Here is a 23,072-nt window from a genome sequence, read left to right on the forward strand (position 1 = left end):
CCAGACTGGGAAACCAATTTTAAAAAACAAAGTAACAAAAACAAATGAAAAACCTCAAGCTAAAACAATCCTTATTCATAAGCACAATAGGGGAGTACATAGATGTACATACTTGATGAGTTCCTTTTCCCGAACCTCCAGCTGTAGCATGATGGCACTAAGTTCCATATACAAATTATTGGCTCTTTCTAGTTTTCTTTCGTAATGTTCACGAATGTCCAAGGCGTGCCTGTGTAAAAGGGAGAGCCAGTCTCAAAAACACAGTTAAGAGGCCTTTCCCATAATTTAAAATTGCTTCTAAGGTCTTTCCTCATAAAGAGTTGTGTGAATATATGCAAATCAGCATATAAACCCTAATGAAATTATTCAACCCAGATCAACCCTAATTCCTGCATCTGAGTCTGTTTATGAATAGGTTAGACAAATTCCTGGAGGATACATCTTTCAAGAAGTATTAGCTAAGTATGTGTGAGGAATCCCTTTGGGGTGGGAATCAGATTCCTTGTCCTCAGCTCCCCGGACTACAGTCCACTTTGCAGCAGCCCTGAGTCCAAGTTCCTGGTGAACGTGCCCAGCTTCGCAGGGTGGACATCAGGAATCAAGCCCCATGCATTGTGCAAGAAGTTACTCTCTTCTGTGTAAAGTGCAGCAGTCCAAAGAGCTGGTCTATGCAGCAGAGAAGAGGAATACTGCCAGCTGCCACACATGGTTCACCAGAAATGGAGCCTCGCATGGTCCAGGTGCAGGCAGCATCCCTCTTCTGCACCACCTGCCACAGCCTTTGTGCTGCTGCACCTGGCATGGAAGGAGCTTGCTGGCTGTATAACCCCAATTCCATGAGCATTTGTGAACTTCCTCTCAGCTCGGTTCACTTTGCAAGACCACCCTGAGCACAAGAGTAAGCCTGCAATTACTAAAAGGACAGATTCCACTAGGGTTCCTCCCAACCCTGTTAGTCGTGATAGGTGAATGGAACCTGCAGCTTCAGAAGCAGTATGCCTCTCACTCTAGGTGCTGGGAAGTAAACAGAGAAAAATAATTTCCTTCATGTCCTGTTTGAGAACTTTTCAGAAGCATCTAACTGGTTCCTGCTGGAAGCAGAATACTGAACTAGCTGGATTTTTTGATATGAATCACAAGGGTTTTTCTTAAGTAAAATCAACAGACCTGAGTTCTTCTCTTCTGCGACGAATCAGTTCTTCATCTAACCGGTGTATACAAGTTCCTTCACTTTTAATTTTTTCAAAGTGCTTCTTCACTTCTTCTCTCCATTCGGCCTGCCAAAGCAATTTTACATTTAAATGGTTATACAGCATAATTCATGGCAGTAGCAAACTGTATAAAGAAAGAGTATACTACTCTAGCATATCAGGAAAAAAGTCTGTCTTTCTTCCTAGCTTCTTTACTACCTTTTTCTGAAGAATAATTTCTTAATACCTTTATTTGAATGCCTGTATTAGTAAGCCAGAGACAAATTAATTACCAGATTTGTCTTACAACTCTAATTTTAGCTCAAACTCCAGCACTAGGTACAGACATATAGTGATAGGCAATCCTAACCTATAAAATTGTTCAGCATTTCAGACACCTTAATTTCTTCTCATATATATATCCATCAAATTGGCTTACAGTTCTAAGGCTATTCAGTGCACATGCAAACACAGCAAACAGGGGAGTGGATGTTTATTTTGTTGTAGAACTCACACTCATAATTCCTATGGATTAACAATTTTCTAGTTGTAATATGGTTTTAATATATACCAGCGTATATTGGCTTTTTATGTAAACCACCTTGAGATTTTATAATAATCAGATGGTATAAGACATTTTAAATAAATAAATAAATAAATAAATAAATAAATGGGAGTTGCACTAAAATGCATAATAGACTCCTTGATTACCATAGTAACAGCTTCTGATCCATTGGCCTATCTGCAGCCTCAAAAATAATACAAGATCAATAAAAATGTTCATTGATCAGAACAACAAATAAATTGATAAAGAAAACTTATATATATTCCTTTGACTACAGAATTATTTTTATGTTAATTATTTATATACTGCCCATTCCAACAGACTCTGAACATTTTACAAGAAATTAAACCAACAGTGAGTAATATTGTAAGTCATCCTGAGGCATTTTTGTAAAGGACGGGATAGAAATGTTTTAAATAAATAAACAATGTTGACTATTACAACATATTAAATAAAATTGACATGAGAACTAATCCAGGAAGGCCTGTCAGAAGATATACGTTTTTAACACTGTCTTAAAGGTGGGAGTTTGGGAAATCAGCTGCATCTCTCCTGGCAGAGTATTCCAAAGCTTAGGGGCAACCACTGAAAAAGTCCTCTTGGTACTTGACATTAATCTTACAGAAACAGACTCCAGAAGATTACCCCCAGAGGATCTTAGCTGGTGAGGTGGAATATACGAGCAAATGTGCTCCTAAAGGTATTCTGGACCCAAGTCATGCAGGGCTTTAAAGGTAATTACCAACACCTACTGTATCTGGAAACGTATTGGCAACCACTGCAAAGACTTGGAAATAAATTATGTATAGTCTCTCCATAATGTCCCAGAGACCAGCCTGGCTGCCATATTTTATACTAGTTGCAGTTTCTAGAGTAGGAACAAGGGTAGCCCTATGTAAAGCACACTGTAGAAATTGAGCCTAGAAGTTACCAATGGATCCACTACTTTTCAGGTTATTCCCCTCCAAGAAGGGACACAGTTGGGAAAGAATTATATCCAAAAGCGTACAAATTAAGTAAAGAGGCCTCCTATTGTAATTCTGGAAGAGTCAATTATTTTGCTAAAGTAAATATATCTTGAAAATGGCACTCCTGGACTCACAGGAAAAGGGCAATACAGTAATGCATTGAAGACAAAGCTAAAGATATTATTGTTAAGGCTAAAAAAATCCATCACATGAAAGAAAAGCCAAGATAGGCACGTTGACCATAAGAAAGATACATATTGGTGCATTACCTTTATTAAGCTAAGCAAAGATCTCAAAAATGCACAAACTTTTGAAATACCCAGATTTCTTCATCAGAAATGTCACAAAAATGTTTTCCCCCCTTGTGCTTCAAGATAACAAGGCTACTCTTATGAAAACTGTCCTTTGTGGGTGGATGGAGGGTTGTTCCTCTACATTTCTTTGCAGTACCCTCAAACCTTTCATTTGCAGGCTTGAGGCCTATAAATGAAAATCTTCTTTCCATGCACTTTCATGTGAATTATAAACACTAACTACATTTATACATGGGCCTTTGGCACATCATTATTCCCCTGCACCCAATGCAGGACTATTGATCTTTCCTCTGGTGTTCTCATCCTATTCCTAATATGCAAGCCCTAAAAAAGAACACATGTCAAGCTAATGATATCTATAAATGTTCACTGCTGTTATGAATTAAAGATTTACCTGAGACTTGAAGTAAGTCTCCTGAGGGGTAGCTAGCACATCAGCAGATGCAATGTCAAGGTGCATAAGTGTCTGTCGAAAAGATGGCCGATTCCGGGGCTTGCTTTGCCTAAGAAATGAAGGAAAAGAGAAGGGAGTCCATCCCATAAGTTAAAACATAATTGTATTTTAATTAATGGCTCCATTTTAGGAAGATCTTTCATAGCATAATCTATTTGAATACCTCCCAAAATTACAACAAACATGATTGCAGTCCATGAAAAATAAACAGACTCCCTATTCCCATTCTCACAGTAAGCAACACTTAACAATTCTTCCATATAATAGCAATATAAAATATGATTAATTAACTGTTCACTCTATGTATTTTCCATGCATTCATTTTAAAAGCTTTTTCACTCATACTTCTTTTCCCTCCCTGACTTACTGTAAACTAACTTCCCTGAATTCTTTCTATACACTTTGTTACTCTATTATTTAACATTTGGCCTGGGAAATCTATCAATATGGTGTATTATCTGTATGACTGTGGTACTTCAGCCTTTTTAGTACTGACTATGGCTAGAAAACTCAAAGCAAAATGAATACAAACAAAATTGAATATACCTATGACTATATCTATTATCAGCATTCAAAATGCACATGTATCAATTCACATTCTGGAATCTAAGACATTTGATCAAACCTACAAACAATTCTATATTACTATACCTTATTCATTTGCACAAGAATGGACTTTTGTTAACACTACCATCTTATGAGCATAGACAAAGGTCTCATAGTTGGTTGGTTTTTATTTTATTCTGATACCATCCAATAGCCAAAGCTATTCTCAATGTGTGAACATACTGTAGAATTTTACTAAGGCATATCGGGTAGTGAAATGCAATAGCAGCTGAGCATATCACACAAACAGCAATACTTACCATGTTTGTTTCATAAGGATCTTGAATCCATCCGGACAGGTGGATGGCACCGGAAGATGCAAGCTATTACTGCCTACACCCCAGATGATTGCTGAGGAGTCCACATCCTTATACGGAATCTCTCCAGTGAGAAGCTCCCACAAAACCACTCCAAATGACCTGATATTAAATGAAAAATGATAAAAATCCAGAAAGCTGAATTTACCAAGAAATTTAAGTCTCAGATCTTTTCAAAGAAAAAATATTTTTCCAGAGAGTATTCTATGTTCTACAAACACAAAATTTATAAAATATGTAAACTACATAATTTAAATATTTAAGGTGAGAAAACTGTCTATATAAAGGAAGATTTATATGGACAAAATCTGTCAATTATATGGTTTAATTCACTGGGATATGAAGCTGTAACAGCGACACTGAACTGTACCAGTATTTATAAAGGTATTACTCACCAGATGTCCACCTTTTCAGAGACAGGTTCATTACGAATCACTTCTGGGGCCATCCAAGCTACAGTCCCTGCAAAGGACATTTTTGTACTCTTATCGCTGAGTTCTTTAGAAGTGCCAAAATCAGAAATTTTTACTGCATCATTATGAGTAACCAACACACTGAAAAGAAAAAAAATAACATACAGGGAATGAAATATAAGAGGAATAGCAACTCAAAGTTTACATTAGGTCCAATTTTATTTAGGATGGAATCCTATGTATGTTTAGACATATTGCTGGGAGTAGTAGGATTTTTTTCCTGCCTAAACATGCATAGGGTTGCACTGTTAATGCCTTGCACATTACATATACTAGCAACTCACTTGGGTGACTTGAGGTCTCTGTGGATAATTTTATGAAGATGTAAATAGTTCATTCCACTAGCAATCCCAGTGGACCAGTCCACTAGCAAACGAGGTGTCACTTTCCTTCCTGCTCGCAACACTTCATACAGTTGTCCATGGGCACAGTACTCCATTATTATACAGTAGCAGGGTGCCTGAGTGCAAACTCCCCTAAGGAAAAAAAGTGAACTCAGAATAGTTGGAGCTTATAAGTGAAGCAGCAGAATTCACATTTCTCTTGCCTAGTAATAGTAACTGTAGAGTACTTATTAACTAGGAAACTAGGCCCCTATTCCATATTTGCCAGAGGGTCAGATGTATACCTAAATAGTAAGTGGAATCATGAAACGTCTCCCCAGAACAGACTACTCCATCCTAAACATTCATGCTTGAATTTAATGAAGTGGTGTTGAGCTTTCAGGGTTATATGGATAGAATACAAGGGATAAAACACTGTATCAACTCCTTTTTAAAAACTTATGCAAGATCAGCAATGAAGCTTTCATGAAATGAAAAAGGGTGAGAAAATAAAAGGCTTGCTATAATAAAAGATGCAGTGTTTCCACAGCATATAAAAGTTTATTGCTGTTAATGACCAATATTCTTGAAGCTATCTATCATTTATACAATTAGTAAGCAACTACAGTATCAACACTCTCTGAAAGAGTTCCTTATGCCTCCTTTCACCAATACTGAAAGACCATTATTAAAAACCTATGTATTTGTTATTGCAGGGCATGAAGATACACAAGCCTGAAAAGATCACAGTAGTTTAGAAAGTGTCAGGATAACCAAAGTGTTACCTACTTGAAAGCAATGATATTAGGATGCTTCAGCTTCCTTAAGTGCTTGATATCAGTTTCACTTTGTTCTCTCACTTTCTTGATGGCCACCTCCTCTGATCGGAATTTACCTAAGAAAACAGCTCCCTGCGCTCCACTGCCCAGCCACTGCAGCTCAGAAATCTCCTCAAAAGGAACTTCCCATGTATCTGATAATAAACAAGCACTGCCTGTTGTTATGATTGCAAAAAGCTGTCTTTTGACAAACACCAAAGAAACAGACCATTCAATATTTCTGTTAGCTTATATGGAAATGCTTAAATATACAAAATATTTTATTTCTTTAAAAAATAAGAAAAAGTAAGTACTACCTCCCTTAATTAATGCTTTCATTAGCCATTAGGTTTGCCCAGTAAGAGCCATGAATGCATCTTCTCCCACAAAACTACAAAGTCTGAAATAGGGAGACAAATATTTTAACAAGTCATCAGCCTAAAGAAGGTTCTTTGGTAGCTGCTATTATGTATTAAATACAGTGACTGGACACCAGAAAAATAAAGGAAAATTAATCTCCAAAACCCTTTTTTTTTTTTTTGGAGTTCAGAGCTGGGGCTCCAGAGTATACCAAGCTGCTGCACATTGATAAGCATACATTTCAGCTGTATGACTCTTGGGGATACCTTTTTCTGCTTATCTTTCTGTATCAGTTATATAATGTCCAACAGAGAACACATCAAGTCTCTGTACCCAGGTATTCATAGCTTGATGGATTTCAGTGATAGGATCAGTAGTTCCTATGCACACAGAAATCAGTAAAGCAAAGGAAACCTGATCTCTAACACTGATTTTTGTCTTTGATGCTCAGAGGTGAATTCTCAAGCAGCTGAACACAGATGATAATCAACTTCATGCAAACAGGAGGAGTCACATTCATTTTGTTAAATAAGTTTTGAATATTCACTCCCACTGTACATGGAGCTTTTCCTATTGAGCAATCAAATGTATCACAACCTTTTACCGTTTACCTGATGCATATTTTAAGAAGCTCAAACAAGTCATTCCTTGACTTGAAAGGACTTGTTATTTACCACTGCTTTAAAGGTTATCAGAGTAACTGGGAAAATGGTTTGCCAAACCTAGGAAAAGGGTTTAAAACTAATATTTGCATGCAGTGATTCCCACATTCACTGGCACACAACAAACAGAAAAGTCATAAAGCAGATGGCCAATAAATGGCACAATACAAGGAGCAATAGAAGCACAGAAGGAACAGTTACTTTGTCTTGGAACTTCTGAATGCCTTATGTTTAAACTTATTTAAATGTAATCAGGAAATGAAATATGGATTCAAAAGGATGAACCCGGGGATACAACAAAGAGCATTCTAGGGGCTAATACCCCTCCCACAGAGCTTTACCTCTGAAAACTTTTTAAAAACTTTTTTAAAATACATGGAATTGCTTACTATGTTTACCTTGTTGCTGCAGCTTGTAGTCAGTGGAATAAGCTTTCCCTATAATATTCCATACTGGCTTCAAACAACCAAAGAGTCCTTCAAGAAATCCACCATTTCCACTTCCTGATCTGTTGAACTGGATCTTGATATCATCTGTTCCACTGTTGGTCTCTCCAGATATGCCATCACTGTTGTTTTGATGAACGGGAGTTTCCAATTCATCTTGTTCTGTTAATTGCAGCACACTATTTTCAAACTGGTCCCTGGAATCCTCACTTACACTGGTCAATACTGTTGTGGCAACTGGGCTATTCATGTTCTCTGATGCATTGCTGTAAAGTAAGCCCTTGTCTTGTACATCCTCTATAATCTCAGGTGAAGGATGAAGACCAGTGGGTATATGATCACCATGCATCCCGCTGAAATCTTTGTCTTCAGTGAGGGACTTAGTGATAATAGCTGTAGAGGAAGACCAGCCCAGGGGCTCCTGAGAACTGGTCATTGTGCTGTGGGTGTGCATGTGCATGAAGCCAACAGTCAGAGATATTGCTTTAAAAATCCTGAATGCTCATTCCTAGTGCAGAAATTGATCACAACATCTGAAAAAGAAATAGAAGACAGGATATAAGAATTATGCAATGTAAAATTACATTTAGAAATTTACAATACACTTTAAAAGTACAGTGCAGTTTAAATTAAAAATTTGAGAACTGCTGATCTAATTGCCTCTGTTCTTCCATTTAAGCCAATGTCTTTTCCCATCAAAGCCCCCACCATTCTGTCGCAAGAAACCTTTCATAAAACGATAGAACAGTGACAGCTCATATGAACTGAGGCTGATGGGGGTACAATGCAGGGCCATGAGAGGTGGGGCCAAGGGAGTCACAAGAAGTAGAGCAGTCTTTTGAATCTATAATAGCTGGGAACTCATACCATAGAACTCATACCACACAGACTCAAGATGATGAATGCTATAAGGATGTCACATGTATTACTAGTAGGATGCTACATGGCTTTGTAGGACACAGTCCTATGCATGCTTAGACAAAACAACAAAAATAAAACAAATCTACTGTTCAAGGCTGGTTGGGGAATGTTGGGAATTGTATGATTTTCCTGCCTAAACACACATAAGATTGTATACATAGTAACTGAGAGTATGTCTGAGAATGCTACAACCACTGTTGGATTTTACTGCTTCTTAACAGATGGGAGGAAGGACTCTGAATATAACCAGCACTATGTAAGAATAGTAGACATGTGCTCAGTCTTAGAAATGTTATCCATTCCGTGTACAGGCTTTGTGAAGGGCAGTGTGCATTTCCATACTATGAAAATACAAAAGTTTAAATTTGCTTAAAAACCAAAAGCTTATATTTGAAATTATTTTTGTTAATAAAAGTTTGAGTATAACTCTTCTGCCCACACAGGATGCGCACTTGAACATGGTGAAGAGGTTTAAGAGAGTAAGAGAAGCTGAGGCCAAATTGTCTTCCTGGGCTGATCTCCTAGAAGGTGGAATGGTCAAAGCGGAGACACCATATTACGATGCATCCACCCCCTTCAGAAGAAATAGTTACATCAGCAGAACTGATGTCTCTAATGCTAAGGAAGGAAGAGAAAGTTATCAAGAACTGAGCAGTGCCTGGGCAGCAGCAGTAACTGAAGGTAACACTGGCAGAGGACGTTTCACAGATAACAGCAGTGACGATCAAGCTAACTCTGGTTAGTACTGTGCAGAAGAGGGCAACACTAAACCACTTCTGAATTTTCTTACATTGGAAATCCTATGATGAAACAACCCAAAATGAAATCACAAATAGCGCCAGAAGATGAGATTCCCATGTTGGAAGGTACTCAATGAGCTACTGGGGAAGACCAAAGGACAAGTACAAATAGCACAGCAATTAATGATGCAACTAGATCAAAGTCCAAAGGAAGTCTAGTGGCTGACATGCACAGAAGTGAGTAACCACACATGCAATTGAAATATGAAATGTGAGAAGTATGAATACTTTACTTCAAAAATGAAAAACTCAGAAGAAATGGAGTGGCTTTAATACAGAGGCAAGATGTAGCACAGGCAGGAAGAGGCTATAATGCAAAATCCGACCTAATATTCTCAGACAGAATTTTTGGAAAACTGATTAAGGTGATCATCAATCAAGTCTATGCTCCAACTTATAGAAGAAATTGAAAACTTTTATGCAGGTGCTCAAGAGGAAAATGTTAACACACTAAAGCAAAACTTACTGATAATCCTAGGTGACTAGAATGCAAAATTAGAAAACAAAGCAAAATCAAATGTTATAGGAAAATTTGGCCTAAGTGTAAGATAAGAAGGATAACAACTCATAGAATTCTGTGAAGTCAATAATCTGTTTATTGAAAATACATACTTCAGGCAACTAACCAGACAGCAGTATACATAGAAATCACCAGATAGCCTATTTGATTTCTGTACTGGCCATGTAATTGTAAGCAAGAGATGGAGAATCTACATTCTCATTGCCAAAACAACATCAGGAGCAGACTGTGCTGGTAACCAAGAACTCTTAATATCAAAAATCAGAGTCATGCTGAAAAGATCACTAACAGAAAACTACTGCCAAAACGCAACTTAAACAATATCCTTGAGGAATGTAAAGTCCCTATAAAGAACAGATTTGTGTTCTTGGACACAAATTGGCCATCAACCAGAACAGCTGTGAAATGAAACTAGCAACAGTATCAGGGAAGAATGCCAAAGCACAATTCCTATAGCAAAAAGAAAGAAAAAGCCTAGAGGAACAGTCAGGGCACCTAAGGCTAGGCATGAGCCAAAAGCAAGAAGTGACTGAAATTAAGTCAGGATACAGATGGAAGGGACTGCAGGTGGCACAGTGGTTTAAACCGCTGTGCTGCTGGGCTGGTAGATCGAAAGGTCGCCGTTTCGAATCTGCACAATGGGGTGAGTTCCCATTACTCCGTCCCAGCTCCTGCCAACCTTGCAGTTCAAAAGCATGCAAATGCAAGTAGATAAAAAGGTATCACTTCGGTGAGCAGGTAACAGAGTTCCGTGCACTTCGGTGTTTAGTCATGCAAGCCACATGACCATGGAGACTGTCTGTGGACAAACGCTGGCTCCCTCGGCTAGGAAACGGAGATGAGCACCGCCCCCTAGAGTCAGGCATGACTGGACTTAATGTCAAGGGGAAACCTTTACCTTTACCTTTACTGATGGAAACTTTTCATACATTGTCACACAAAAACAAAAAGAATTATTACAATGTCCCGTGCAAACAAAAACAGAAAAGAGCAACAAAAGTGGAAAATCAAGAGACAAGAAAATCCAGGAAATCAAAGAGAAATACAAATCTAGAGTAGGAATGGTCCACTATCTGACCATGAGAAAAGTTAGAGAAGGTGGAAAGAATATACAGAAGGCCTACACAGAGGAGATGAAGGGCCTACACCAGACTCCTTCAAAGAAGAAACCTACGAGGAAAACCCCACAACATTAGAAAACCAAGAGAAAGCTGCTCTGAATGCACTTGGAAGGAATAAAGCACCTGCAATAGAAAGGATAAGAACAGAACTAATCCAATTTGGGCACTAAATCAGTCCATGTCCTAACAAGAATATGCCAACAAATATGGAAAACAAAACAATGTCCACAGACGAGAAATCATCGATATCTACTAATTCCCAGGAAAGGTGATGCAAAAGAGTGCAGTCAGCACAGGACTACTGCACTGCTTCCCCATGCAAGTAAAGTCATGCTCAAGGTATTGCAACAAAGAATTTCATTCCATATGGAAAAAGAATTGCCTGACATTCAAGTTGGAATCCGAAGAGATCATTCTGGAAATATACTCAGGCCATGGTAATGCACCAAGAAATTTCAAAAGAAAGTCATTCTATGCTTTATAGACTACAGCAAAGTCTTTCTTTCATTGCATGTATCATGAGAACCTATGGATGGTCCTGAAAGAAATGTGTGTGTTCATTTGGACTTGATGCATAGCCTGTATCGTGGACAAGAAGCTACTGTGATTAGGACAGAATATGGAAGAACAGAATGGTTTCCCATAGGCAAAAATGTCAGATGAGAATGTATTTTATCTCCCTGTATGCAGAATATGCTGGATTTGAATTAGAGGAGAATGATGTGAACATTAGCAAAAGATACTACAATAATTTAAGATACGCAGATGATACCTTATTGCAGGCAAAAAGCAGCCATGAACTGAAATGACTCCGGATGAAGGTGAAAAAAGGATGTACAAACGCAGGGCTACATCAGAGCATTAAGAAAACAAAAGTCACAACCACAGAAGAATTTCAGAACTTTACTGTCAATGGTGAAGAAAGTGACATTGTGAAAGTACTTGTATACCTCAGATCAGTCATCAATTCAAAGGGAGACTGCAGCCAAGAAATTTGGAGAAGAGTGAGACTTGGTAGGGCAGCAATGACAGAACTAGAAACGATCATCAAGTGTAAGGATGTTTCACTGGAGACCAAGGCCAAGATCATCCACACTATCATGTGCCCAGTCAATGTGTCTGGGTGTGAAAGGTGGGCAGTAAAAAAGCTGGCAGGAAGAAAATTAATGTGTTTTGGAGAAGGAGGAGAGCCCTGCAAATACCCTGGACCAACAGAAAGATTAATATGAGGATCCGAGATCAAATCAAGTCGGAAGTTTCCCAAGAAACAAAAATGACAAAAGTGTCATACTTTGGGCACATCATGAGAAGGTAAAACTCCCTGGAGAAGATAATCATGTTAGGTAAGTTTGAAAGGAAAAGAAAGGCAGACCAACTATGAGAGGGATTGACTGCATAAAGGAAGTCGCTGCCTTAAATTTACAAGAGCAGGGTTACCATGAAAAGAACATTTTTGAGGGCTTCAATCATATGGTCACCATAAGTCAAAGATGACTTGACAGCACAGAAGAACAACAGTTCAATTGATCATTTAAAACATGTGCGCTATATTGTAATTTAGACATGTTATAATAAACTACCACTTGGTACCACTCACCAAAGCCAAAATAAAAATGACACACAAACATATATTCATACTCCCCAAGACAGTTAACTACATTCTCACACACACTCACCTCCATCCCTAAGGCATTTATTCATATCATTTCTCTCTCTCATTCACATATACAGCTACAGGCACACATCCACACACACCAGACAGGCACCTATACAAATACATTCCCATTTATGTTGGAGGCCTACTTCTTTCACAAAACTACAATTCTCAAGGAGTCCTGGAGAAAAGGAATGGCTGAGAACCCTGTTTAAGTCCATCATTTGTGTATGTCCTTATTTTCTTGCAAGCATGAGTGGCCCCAGTGAAGACTGGGATCATGGAGCCTTAGGAGCTTTAATATATTTTTCTCCCAAAAATACACACACTCCTTTGCAAAGCATTTTTAAAACACCTTATAGCCAGCTTCTTTTGCTTCCTGTCTCCCTACCTGACGGAGAGACAGGGACTTCTCTTCAGACCTTTGCAATCATCAGCTCAAGATGGTCCCAGGTGCACTGAGGTAGGGGGCTCGCCCTCTCCCCTCCCCTCCAGTTTGCAATCTTCCTGCCCCTTTATACTCTCAAGCACCCATCACCAAAAGAAAAACAATCATTTTATGGAAGATGAGGGGAGACAGAATGCACAAGACCTATTTTTCTGCTCTCAACACCAGCAGCACACTCACTGTCTGCTGTTTAACCTCACATATTCAGATTTCTCACAAAACCAGATGCTATCACAGAGCTAGGCAAATTATTTACATATAGATCACAGAATTTCCTATTTCTAGGAATCACTCTCTCGGACAAGATCTGTTGGGAGATACAAAGTGGATGTTCCAAAGAGCAACACCCTAGCACGTCGCAAAACACAGTTTGTAAGTACTTGAGAATACTGGGGGGTGAGGAGCACCTTATCAGCAGAATCTTCACTTGTGGGGAGCACTCTGAGTAGCCCTCCCTTTTCTAAGTGTAGATAACCCGGAGGCACAAACTCTCCTAAAAAAAAAAAAAAAACAGCAGCCAAAAAGGGTGTTTTAGGAACACTCCCTCAATTTTCCCCCTTCCAAGAGAGATTCCTTGGGGGGGGGGGGGGTTACAAGTCCCAAGTTTCATTAACTATTGAACTGAAGTTCCTAGCACCTCAAGGAAAAGCAAAACTCTAATTTTAAGGGGCCTTCTAATTGTTGCAGTAAAAGCTCTCTGTCTGGAAGCACTCCAGCACTCGGGAGCTGAAAAACCAATAAGAATACCTCTTCATGTGCCTTTCCTGTTCTCATTTTTCATGCCATGTTATCTTTCTGTTAGTGTCCAATCCACTCATACAACTTCTGTTTTGTAAATCTATCAATCCATAGGAAACATCTAGTTTGTATCTTTCCTCTGGCACATAAGTCCAAAGTTAATTATATCCCTATAAGAATTATCAGGAGGACAGAATTCAGTTCCTATGATACGAGAATGGACTTCTCAAAAGAGCTGTTCTTCCACAGACATAAACTCTTGACAGCTTTAAATGGCCCAAGGTAATATCTCTCTTATTCTGTGAACACTAAATAAAATGTATACACTTCCCATGTGATATGAAAGATATTTTTAGCACTGTTTCTATTCAGAGCGTTTTTATGCTCACAATCTAGAATTGCATAATCACTGGAAATAAATAAGGTTGCATAATAACTTCCGGGTAACAGCAAATAATGTATTCTTTAATGTTATGCTGGAAAATTATGGAAGCATCCTTCATTAATATTATGGAAGTACCACTGACGTGATTTTTAGACTTCAAGATCTCGTACCAAAAAAAAAAAAAAAAGGTACAGCATGAAAATGAAATACTTTGTTTCATCTTGTGCCATATAGCAGAATTTGTATTCTGTACTTTATCATCTCTGTATTTGTACCATATAAGAAATATCAAGCAAAGTTGTTGCAGTACTGAAATAAATACGTATGGCTATAAAAGGTGGTGGGGAGGGGAAAAACTCACTTTCTCATACTGTCTACTGAGTTCTCAGCAGAAATCACCAGTGCAGCCTTTTACATGTATTCCTTTTATAAATATTGCAGGTGTGCCATCAGATTTGACGTTGAAGCCAATTCAGCATTTCTGAAACAGTCTAGTTCTGTTGGGACTAGTTTAGACGGCATTAACATTGACGTGGCTATCACAAGTGGGTTCTACAACTGAAACAAGGTTTGGAAATCTAAGGATTCATTCATATCACTGAAAACAAAATGTTTAAAGGCTGTAACCTTGTTTTCTGTCTATAAGAACTTGATGGTGTTTGCAAGCCTAGAAGCCCCTAAGAATTATCCTTATCAAATTTTAGAAAATTTAGATGCATCTTTGTTATGCACCTTTATTTTTTAAGGAAATTGCAGATAACTCTTTATATTCCTAGGCAGAAGTCAATGAAGTTTGAGCCTGCCAAATTTCAGATATACATGCGCAGAGATTTTGTGCAAGGCAACCTCTTCATTGAGAATATCTAAATCAGGACTTGTTTGCCCTCCTATATTCATTGTGAACCATTCTTCTGAAAATGGAAGTCAGCACTGAAGTGGCTAAAAAAATTTTTTTTCTTCAGAATAGCAGGTACGAAAGTCTGTGTGAAAGAGGAAACCTCACATCTTATGTATCACAGAGGTGTTTCCAGGCAAGAAGTCTGCAGTTTCAGAAGGATAAATGCAGGGCCTGGGAAATGTTAATTAGAAACCAGTTTGATGCTTTTCTCATAGTGAAGCTTGACTGTTTAGGAAGACTGGTAATCTCAAAGTCCCTTGCCCCCTCCCAAAGCATGATTACAGAACCCTTGTAAAAGAGGATCCCCAAACACATGACTGCTTAGTTTGTTCAGGAGCCTTTGGTGAGGGACTTTGTCAAAATTCTTTTGGAAGTCCAAGTAAACAATGCCTACTGAATCATCCCTGTCTACATGCTCACTGACACTCTCAAAGAACTCTAACAGGTAAATGAGATCAGACTTCCCCTTCAGGAAGCCATGCTGATCCCCCACCCCGAGCAGGGCTTGTTCCTCTTTGTGCTTACTGATTCTATCCTTAATAATGCTTTCAAGCAGTTTACCCAGAACAGATGTTAAGCTAAGTGGCCTGCAATTTCCCAGATCCCACCCGGATCCCTTTTTTAAAATTGTGTTACATTGGCCATTCTCCAATCTGCAAGGGGTAATTTTTAGGACATGCTAAATATTTTAGTTAGAAGATAAGCAATTTCATATTTGAGTGCTCTGATAACTCTAGAATGGATACCATCATGACTGGGTGTCTTGTGGACTTTCAGTTTGTCAGAAAGGTTGAACATTTTAACTTTTGTCAATACTCTGCCTTAATTCCTCAGAATAATCTGAGATGAAATGGAAGGTTCATGTTAGGTAGGATTATTTATTAGATGTCTATCTCACATTTTTATTTTTTTAAAGAACTGAAAGTGGCTTACATTATTCTCTTTCTCCTGCTCTCAATCTTATTCCCACAACAAGCCTGTGAGGTAGTGTAAGCTGAGTGCCTGTGACTGGCCCAAGGTCATCCAGTTGACTCCATGGCTGAGGGAAGACTAGAACCCAGATTGTGTGAGTTCCAGTCTGGCACTCTTACCACACTCACTGTATTATGGTTACATACCCCCAAACACACCAGGTTCAGAAGCCAGCCTTTAAAGCTTCTTTCATTCCTGGCTTGTTTGGGCACCACTTAACCAATCCCAGACATAACACAAAGCTATTGTTTGCTAGTTTCCTTACCCTTTCACGGGTAACAGATGCCCAAGGCTGCACATGGCAGCAGATTGCTCTTTCACATTGTGAAAGCAAGAATTGCGTGTGGTTCAGTCCTACTAAACCAAAAATGTTTACCTTTAAAACATGAAAAGCTCATTAAAAGTCTTGATATATTGGTTTAGAATTTTAAAAGCTGAAAAACTTGAAATATTTTTCTGATCCTTATGTTTTTCATACTACCTCTGCTAATATTTCTCTGCAACCATAAAGAAACAAATGGCTAGATTCAAGCAAAGATAGTAATGGTTTAGTCCCAGTAAAATCAATGAAACTTTAGTTATCACTGGCTTGCCCTACAGACTTTAAATTTCAAAGCTAAGATTCTATATAATTTAACTCACAAAACAAGAACTTGATCTATCCAATAGCAAGTATTAATACAAAAGCATTGGGGAATCATGACCTCTGCAACCATAATCAGGAATCCATTTGTAGAGTTTAAGCCAATATCAAGCTTAATTTTTAAGAATTAATGAACGTAGAACATGCAAATCAAAGCTGTACTATATTTAATAGCTGTTTGAGAAACCAACCACAGATACAAACTGATCATCAAGCTACTATCATAAGGGGGTTTTCATCACAAAACTACTGATTTGAGTTAATTTTATAACAGTGAACATTTGACATGCACTTCCCACTACTTTGATGGTTCCCAGTGAGTGCAAAGAGAGTTAACGAGAGAATCACGGGTAGGTATTCCAGTGGAGAGGAAGGGTAGGATGGTTATTCCATACACTGTAATCAAACAACCTCTCTTTTTCATTTCTTCTCTTCCATTCTAGGCACAGTGCCAAAAATACAACTTCACAAGTATGTCCACTTTCAATAAATGAGGAAAATTCTATGCTGCAACTTCGCAGGGCTCACAAAGACTAAACTATCACTTCCAAGTAATTTGTCTAATATTGCTTTATTGACTTATATGCTGCAGTCCATTTCTGAAGGGGATACAATGCATTGCCCTTCTTTTTAGAAGATTATTCAAAATGAGCCCTCATTGATTTCAACAGCAAAGTTGTGCAAGCAAATCCCAAAAAGGATATCACACATTAGACTTCAGTAAAGATAAACAGTGTGGGACTGTTTATGAAGTATAATGCTCTCTGCGAAGAATAAAGCCCAGATAATCTTTAATTGTTAAGAATGACTGTTTTTATTAAGAGTTTTGCTGCTGAAAGTTTTTATTTCTATGAATTGATTTAACCTTAAATTAAAATGATTAAAATCAGTACATTCACAGTAATGGGAATAGCTATTTTCATCAATACAAACCTAATTAATAGCTAAATCAATGCTAAATTGATTTGAATTATTCCCTTATCCACCCAAAATGTATTGACATACATTTTAGGCTACACCAGCAGACAACAGAATTACATTTTCACGAAAGGGGGTGGGGGTAGGAGTAGGGAAGCCTGCTGTTCTAAAATCAGTTGCAATTTTCCCCCTCTTATTCACAGCCTTCTGAAATCCATTCCTTCCCGTTTTATACAGAGGGCCGGATTATTGCACAACCACAAGAACTGCAAATAAAACATGTCTACATAGGCGCTTCGGACAAGTAAATGGACAAACAGCTGCCAGACACAGAAATATTCTTAGCTTTAATATGGTGGCTTTCAGGATTTTTCCTGACATTCACACCCAAACATACAATCCATCGGCTTCTCTGAAATAAATGGCAACAAGGCAACACCGATCATTCTGCACCCATAGAAGGAAGACAGACTTTCTTTTTAATATACTTACAGGGATGGATAGAATCTTGCTCCATTTTCTGGTGTTACGATATGGATGGCAAAACACACACAAACCTGCCATGTAATATACAGAAGGGAAATTCCACCCACACAATCCTGCAACCCCGCTGCAAGAGAGAACACAGAAGCTACTGACGTCACAGATTCATGAATGGATGTATACGGACTGCTTTAGGTTTCAGAACAGAGGCTGCTGTGGTGCGTGCTCTAAAAGGGAGGGAGCAGAGGGGAGACAGTGGAGAAGAGTCAGAAGGGGTGACCAATCAGGAGCAGGCAACTATAGCTTGCCTTTCTTCAGAAAAATCTCATCACAGAACAAGCGAAGGCTACCAATGAAACCCCTGCAATACAGCCTCAAAGGTTTACGATACAGACCCTACGAGCTGGGAAGGGCATGGGGCCAATGTGAGCAGATGATAATGAAAACAAAGCTATGTGGTGAATATCAGAACAATGAGAACAATGAATTTCGGCCACACAGCTGCAAAATGGGAAAATACTCCATCTCTATGATATGGTGTATGCGTGTCTAAAACATACCACACACACAGTTTCCTGAACAGGTCTTGTATGAAGCACTATTAAGTATCTACCATCTGCTATAAACAACTATTATTTTAAATCAGAGTCTGGAATTAATATTTTAATTAGTCTTTTAAATCATTACTCATTTTAAGTTGCATACATAAGTCAAGCCACTATTAATCAACTGTATATAAAAATTTGAAGATTACATAAAACGAAAATAATCTAGGATTGCACATCCAGTAAAAGAAACTTGGTGAATGTTGCAAACCCTTATTTAGAAAGTGCCAGCTCCTCTCCAAATCACAGTGGAATAGCAAAAGTTGGTAAAAGCCACAATATACACAAAACGTGTGGTCTATACTCCAATCAGCTCCCAAGCTGCACCATATCAGGCCCAACATATATTCATCACAACTCTCTCATTACTCTCTGGCAAACCCACAATAAAGGGGAACTTCCTGAACTTTCTAAGTATGACTCCACTTGACAACCACAAAAGTAATTTAAAAAATGAAGCAACTTCTTGAAGTGTACCACTAACTTGCTATAAGCTTCCTCCATAGCCAAAAAGAACACTCAGCTTCTAGCTGAGGAAAATGTGACATATAGATATAAAAATACAACTCAATTTAAAACATTAGGTAGATTTTCTGATATTTAAAAGATACACATTATAATCCTCCTAATGTTCAATTATCTAAACAGTGTATTTTTCAGAAAGGATTCAAGTAGCAGTCATCAGTAAAAAGTTAGGGTGGCTCTTGTAGCACCAGTAAAGGATTAGGGTGACACCACTGTTTTTCTTAATTTAATCTTGGAGGACAATTTATTCTTACTGCAGAGAATGGGGATGTGATGTGAGGAACAGAAGAGTTGTGATGGTAAAGAAATTAAGAGTGGTTTGCATAATCAAAATAAGGAACTGTAGCTGTGGTACAGTTACACCTGAGCAATGATTCACACCCCATATGCACCACAATTTAAATAAATTGTCATAGCTTAAATAAGTCATGCTGGCTTATTTTGATCATGAGAATCAAAGAAGAAAACAAGGGGAGACTGTTTCAATATTACTTTGTTTTCAAAATATATTAGATGCTGAATTCACGGGTTCAGTGCCACTGCTACAATTTTATACAAAGTCACTGATAAATATTATTAATTCCAAATGGACTGATATTAGACAAACATGAGGCACCTGGGAGAATATTTTCTCAGATTATTAAATATAGGTTTTTTCTACAAAAAGAAAAAGAAAAAGAGGGAGGGCAGGAGGGAGGAAAACATGGGGATTTTATCAATTGAAAAGATTCTGGGCAAGGAGTTAATTTAGCCAGACTGAGGATTTGATGGGCCTCAAAATTATTTATTGTCCATTAATTATATAGACAGTTTATCCAGATGACAGGAGGAATGTATTAAAGCAAACTAGCTTTTAAAATATTTCCAGTAGCATACAGCAAACTTGAGGCAATTAATGTAAGAGAACTGACTACTGGGGATCAAGTCCTCTACACTGGCAATGACAATCAGTGCTTCCTTCATCACTGGCATAGCACATACAAGATGCTATCTAATGAAATAATTTCAAGCAATCTATAGAGATACAAAAGGGTGCAAGACAAGGATGCCCGTTGTCATTCACTGGAACTCAGCAAAAAGTGAGGCCATTTGCAAGAAGCAAGAAAAAGTCTCATCATGTCTCAGTATATTCCACTCTAGCACAAACTGAGAGGCTTACCTCTGGCAGAGCAGAGAACCCAGGTCCTGACAGTCCTAGAATCCACATACTAAATGAAGAAAAGCATTTGACCAAGTAGAACAGATTTTCCATTCTAAAACTAAGGCTCATTCTGGTACCTGATCATTGTTCCAGGTTCAGCAGTATCACACGTCCTTTTCTGCAGACTTCCTCTTCACATTAGATCAACTAAACCAAGCTGACACTCAGTGCAACTTCAAAGAGAAAGAACAAGCACTGGATTTCTTCAAAGAGCAACAGTAAGACATTCCAATGTTTCTTTCTGAAAATAGCCAAGGAAAAAGACTTGTTTTGTTTTGTTTTGGAAGGCTTGGTTTGAACTGTGTAGGTTCTGAACATACGTTTATTGGTTCAGGTAAAAAGTAACACCAACAAGACATTTTGAATGAAGACTATATAATCCGATTCTGGGGAGACACAGTCAACGTTCCAGATTCTAAGGCACACATCAGTTCTATCAGTGTGCACTCATTTTTTGTGGATTTTACATGGAATTCATGGAAATCAATATGTTTCCTAAGACATTATGTCCATTTTCACATCTACTAATTTATCGCCCATCTGAACAAACCCAAAAAACATGGCAACTATATCAGATATAGGAGATGTGAGATAACTTTCCATGCTTAAAGAAATCCTGAGTGCCATTTTTGGTAGAAATGCAGGGTACAAATCAAATGAATCCCTCTAGTTGCACATCTTATTAGGTGGTACAGACATAATGTACAGTCAGTGCAATCCCAAGTTCAAATTACAAAGCAAAGAAAGTCATTAGAAATTATAGGGGGGGAAACTGAGTCATATTTTATCCATCACATCCCCACTGTTATTGCTGTTCTTGCTCTCTGATGTCATCAACTCATCTCTTACTTCTGGTGACCCTATCCTTGACAACCATGTTTAACTCTTGAAAAGTCAAACTGTGGCATCCTGTATGCCATCAATCCATCTTACAGCTAGCTGCCTTTTTCAGCTTTTGCCTTCAACAGTCCTTAGCATGATTATCTTCTCCAGCCATCTCATGATGAGCCCAAAGTAGGATATCATCAGTTTTGTCATTTTTGTTTCAAGGGAAAGCTCTGACTTGATTTGATCTAGGATCCACATATCAATCTTTCTGTTGGTCCAGGATATTTACAGGGCTCTCCACCTCCTCCAAAACACATTAATTTTCTTCCTGCCAGCTTTTTTACTGTCCACCTTTCACACCCAGACACACTGACTGGGCACATGATAGTGTGGATGATCTTGGCCTTGATCTCCAGTGAAACATCCTTACACTTGATGATCGTTTCTAGTTCTGTCATTGCTGCCCTACCAAGTCTCACTCTTCTCCAAATTTCTTGGCTGCAGTCTCCCTTTGAATTGATGACTGATCTGAGGTATACAAGTACTTTCACAATGTCACTTTCTTCACCATTGACAGTAAAGTTCTGAAATTCTTCTGTGGTTGTGACTTTTGTTTTCTTAATGCTCTGATGTAGCCCTGCATTTGTACATCCTTTTTTCACCTTCATCAGGAGTCATTTCAGTTCATGGCTGCTTTTTGCCTGCAATAAGGTATCATCTGCATATCCTAAATTATGAACTTTCAGAAATGGTTCATAGCCTTCTTCTGCACAGTACTAACCAAAGTTAGCTTGAGCATCACTGCCATTGCCTATGAAAGATCCTCCATCAGTGGTGCTTTCAACTACCACTACAGCATACTAGCTTTAAACATACATGAGGAGTTTCTCTGACCTCAATACCAATTACCTTCTGCTCAAGTGACTGTGTTCCTCCTGAAGAAGATGGATCCATCTTACTCTGATGTCTCAGCTTTGATCATTCTACCTTGGCTAAGAAACCAGTCTACTGAGTTTGGCTTCCTGGCAACAATCCTCTTGGTTTCTCTCAATTCTCATATCCCCTTTAAAATGTGCATACAAGACAGGATCACATCCCCTAATTAAGGTATTTTTAAAAGCACCCAATGAAGAAAGTAAATTGAATTGAAAACAGTACTGTTTACTTTCAGGGAATGTTTGTCATCCACCCAAACTAAAAAATGCTTGGCAAATGTATAGTAAATTGAAACAGTCTCAAAGAAAACAACAGGTAAGTGTTGCTTAACTGCATTTGTCTACTTTTTCCAGAAAAAAATCATCTATAACTTGTACCAATGTAAAGGAGTATGAGTGTGTTCCTATCACAAACACATGCAAAGAGTTAGGAGATATCAGTTTGGGATATTTAATTATTTGAGCCAAAGCAAACCTATATAGAACAGAAATACTATTCTGAACACAGTAAGGTATTTTAAAATAGTTCACTGTAAATATAAATGCTTATAAATAATGATTCTGCAAAACACCTGTTCAAGTAACATTTTTTTCAAGAGCATTATAAAACATCTCACAAGAAAACAAGAAACATGAAGCTAATACTGTCAAGATTTACCGTATTTTTCGCTCTATAAGATGCACTTGACCATAAGATGCACCTAGTTTTTAGAGGAGGGATCCATGGAAAGCTTCCTGATAATCACAGCCACATTCCCCATCACTTTCCCATGGGCTTCATTAAAAGACGGGTTGCCATTTGAAAACACACACCGACCTGTGATTAACAGCTCTCACCAGCGCTGGAGGAGGGGGGCGGAGCAGGGCACGCCGAGTGCGTGCCGGCCAGGTGTGGTGCCAGCCAGGCCGGCAGTGTGCTGGTGGTGGTCTTCCGGGCGGCGCAGCAGCGGCGGCAGGTCTTCCCGGGCGGTGGGGGTGAGC

At 38.4% G+C, this 23,072-nt stretch overlaps 1 protein-coding gene across 7 annotated transcripts in view; it reads right to left on the reverse strand.

The window, feature by feature from the left end:
• MAP3K13 (mitogen-activated protein kinase kinase kinase 13) overlaps positions 1-23,072 on the reverse strand; it is a 54,649-nt gene that overhangs the window by 13,768 nt on the left and 17,809 nt on the right. For 4 of the 7 annotated variants that reach the window (XR_006415172.1, XM_044434667.1, XM_044434686.1 and 1 more), the window contains exons 3-11: positions 20,406-20,569; positions 7,449-8,029; positions 6,000-6,183; positions 5,172-5,363; positions 4,810-4,968; positions 4,358-4,516; positions 3,432-3,540; positions 1,168-1,277; positions 113-229 (exon numbers count right to left, since the gene is read on the reverse strand). Coding sequence is in view for 6 of the 7 variants with exons in the window: in XM_044434667.1 (XP_044290602.1) it covers positions 113-229; positions 1,168-1,277; positions 3,432-3,540; positions 4,358-4,516; positions 4,810-4,968; positions 5,172-5,363; positions 6,000-6,183; positions 7,449-7,956 (1,538 nt within the window). In the remaining variant the exon portion in view is untranslated. Of the gene's footprint in view, positions 1-112; positions 230-1,167; positions 1,278-3,431; positions 3,541-4,357; positions 4,517-4,809; positions 4,969-5,171; positions 5,364-5,999; positions 6,184-7,448; positions 8,030-18,006; positions 18,225-20,405; positions 20,570-23,072 lie in introns of all 7 variants that reach the window. The other 3 variants (XM_044434671.1, XM_044434676.1, XM_044434670.1) reach the window with 2 other exon arrangements.

Source organism: Varanus komodoensis, unplaced genomic scaffold (genome assembly GCF_004798865.1).
Source record: "Varanus komodoensis strain SLA01 unplaced genomic scaffold, ASM479886v1 scaffold1, whole genome shotgun sequence".
Taxonomy (NCBI): domain Eukaryota; kingdom Metazoa; phylum Chordata; class Lepidosauria; order Squamata; family Varanidae; genus Varanus; species Varanus komodoensis.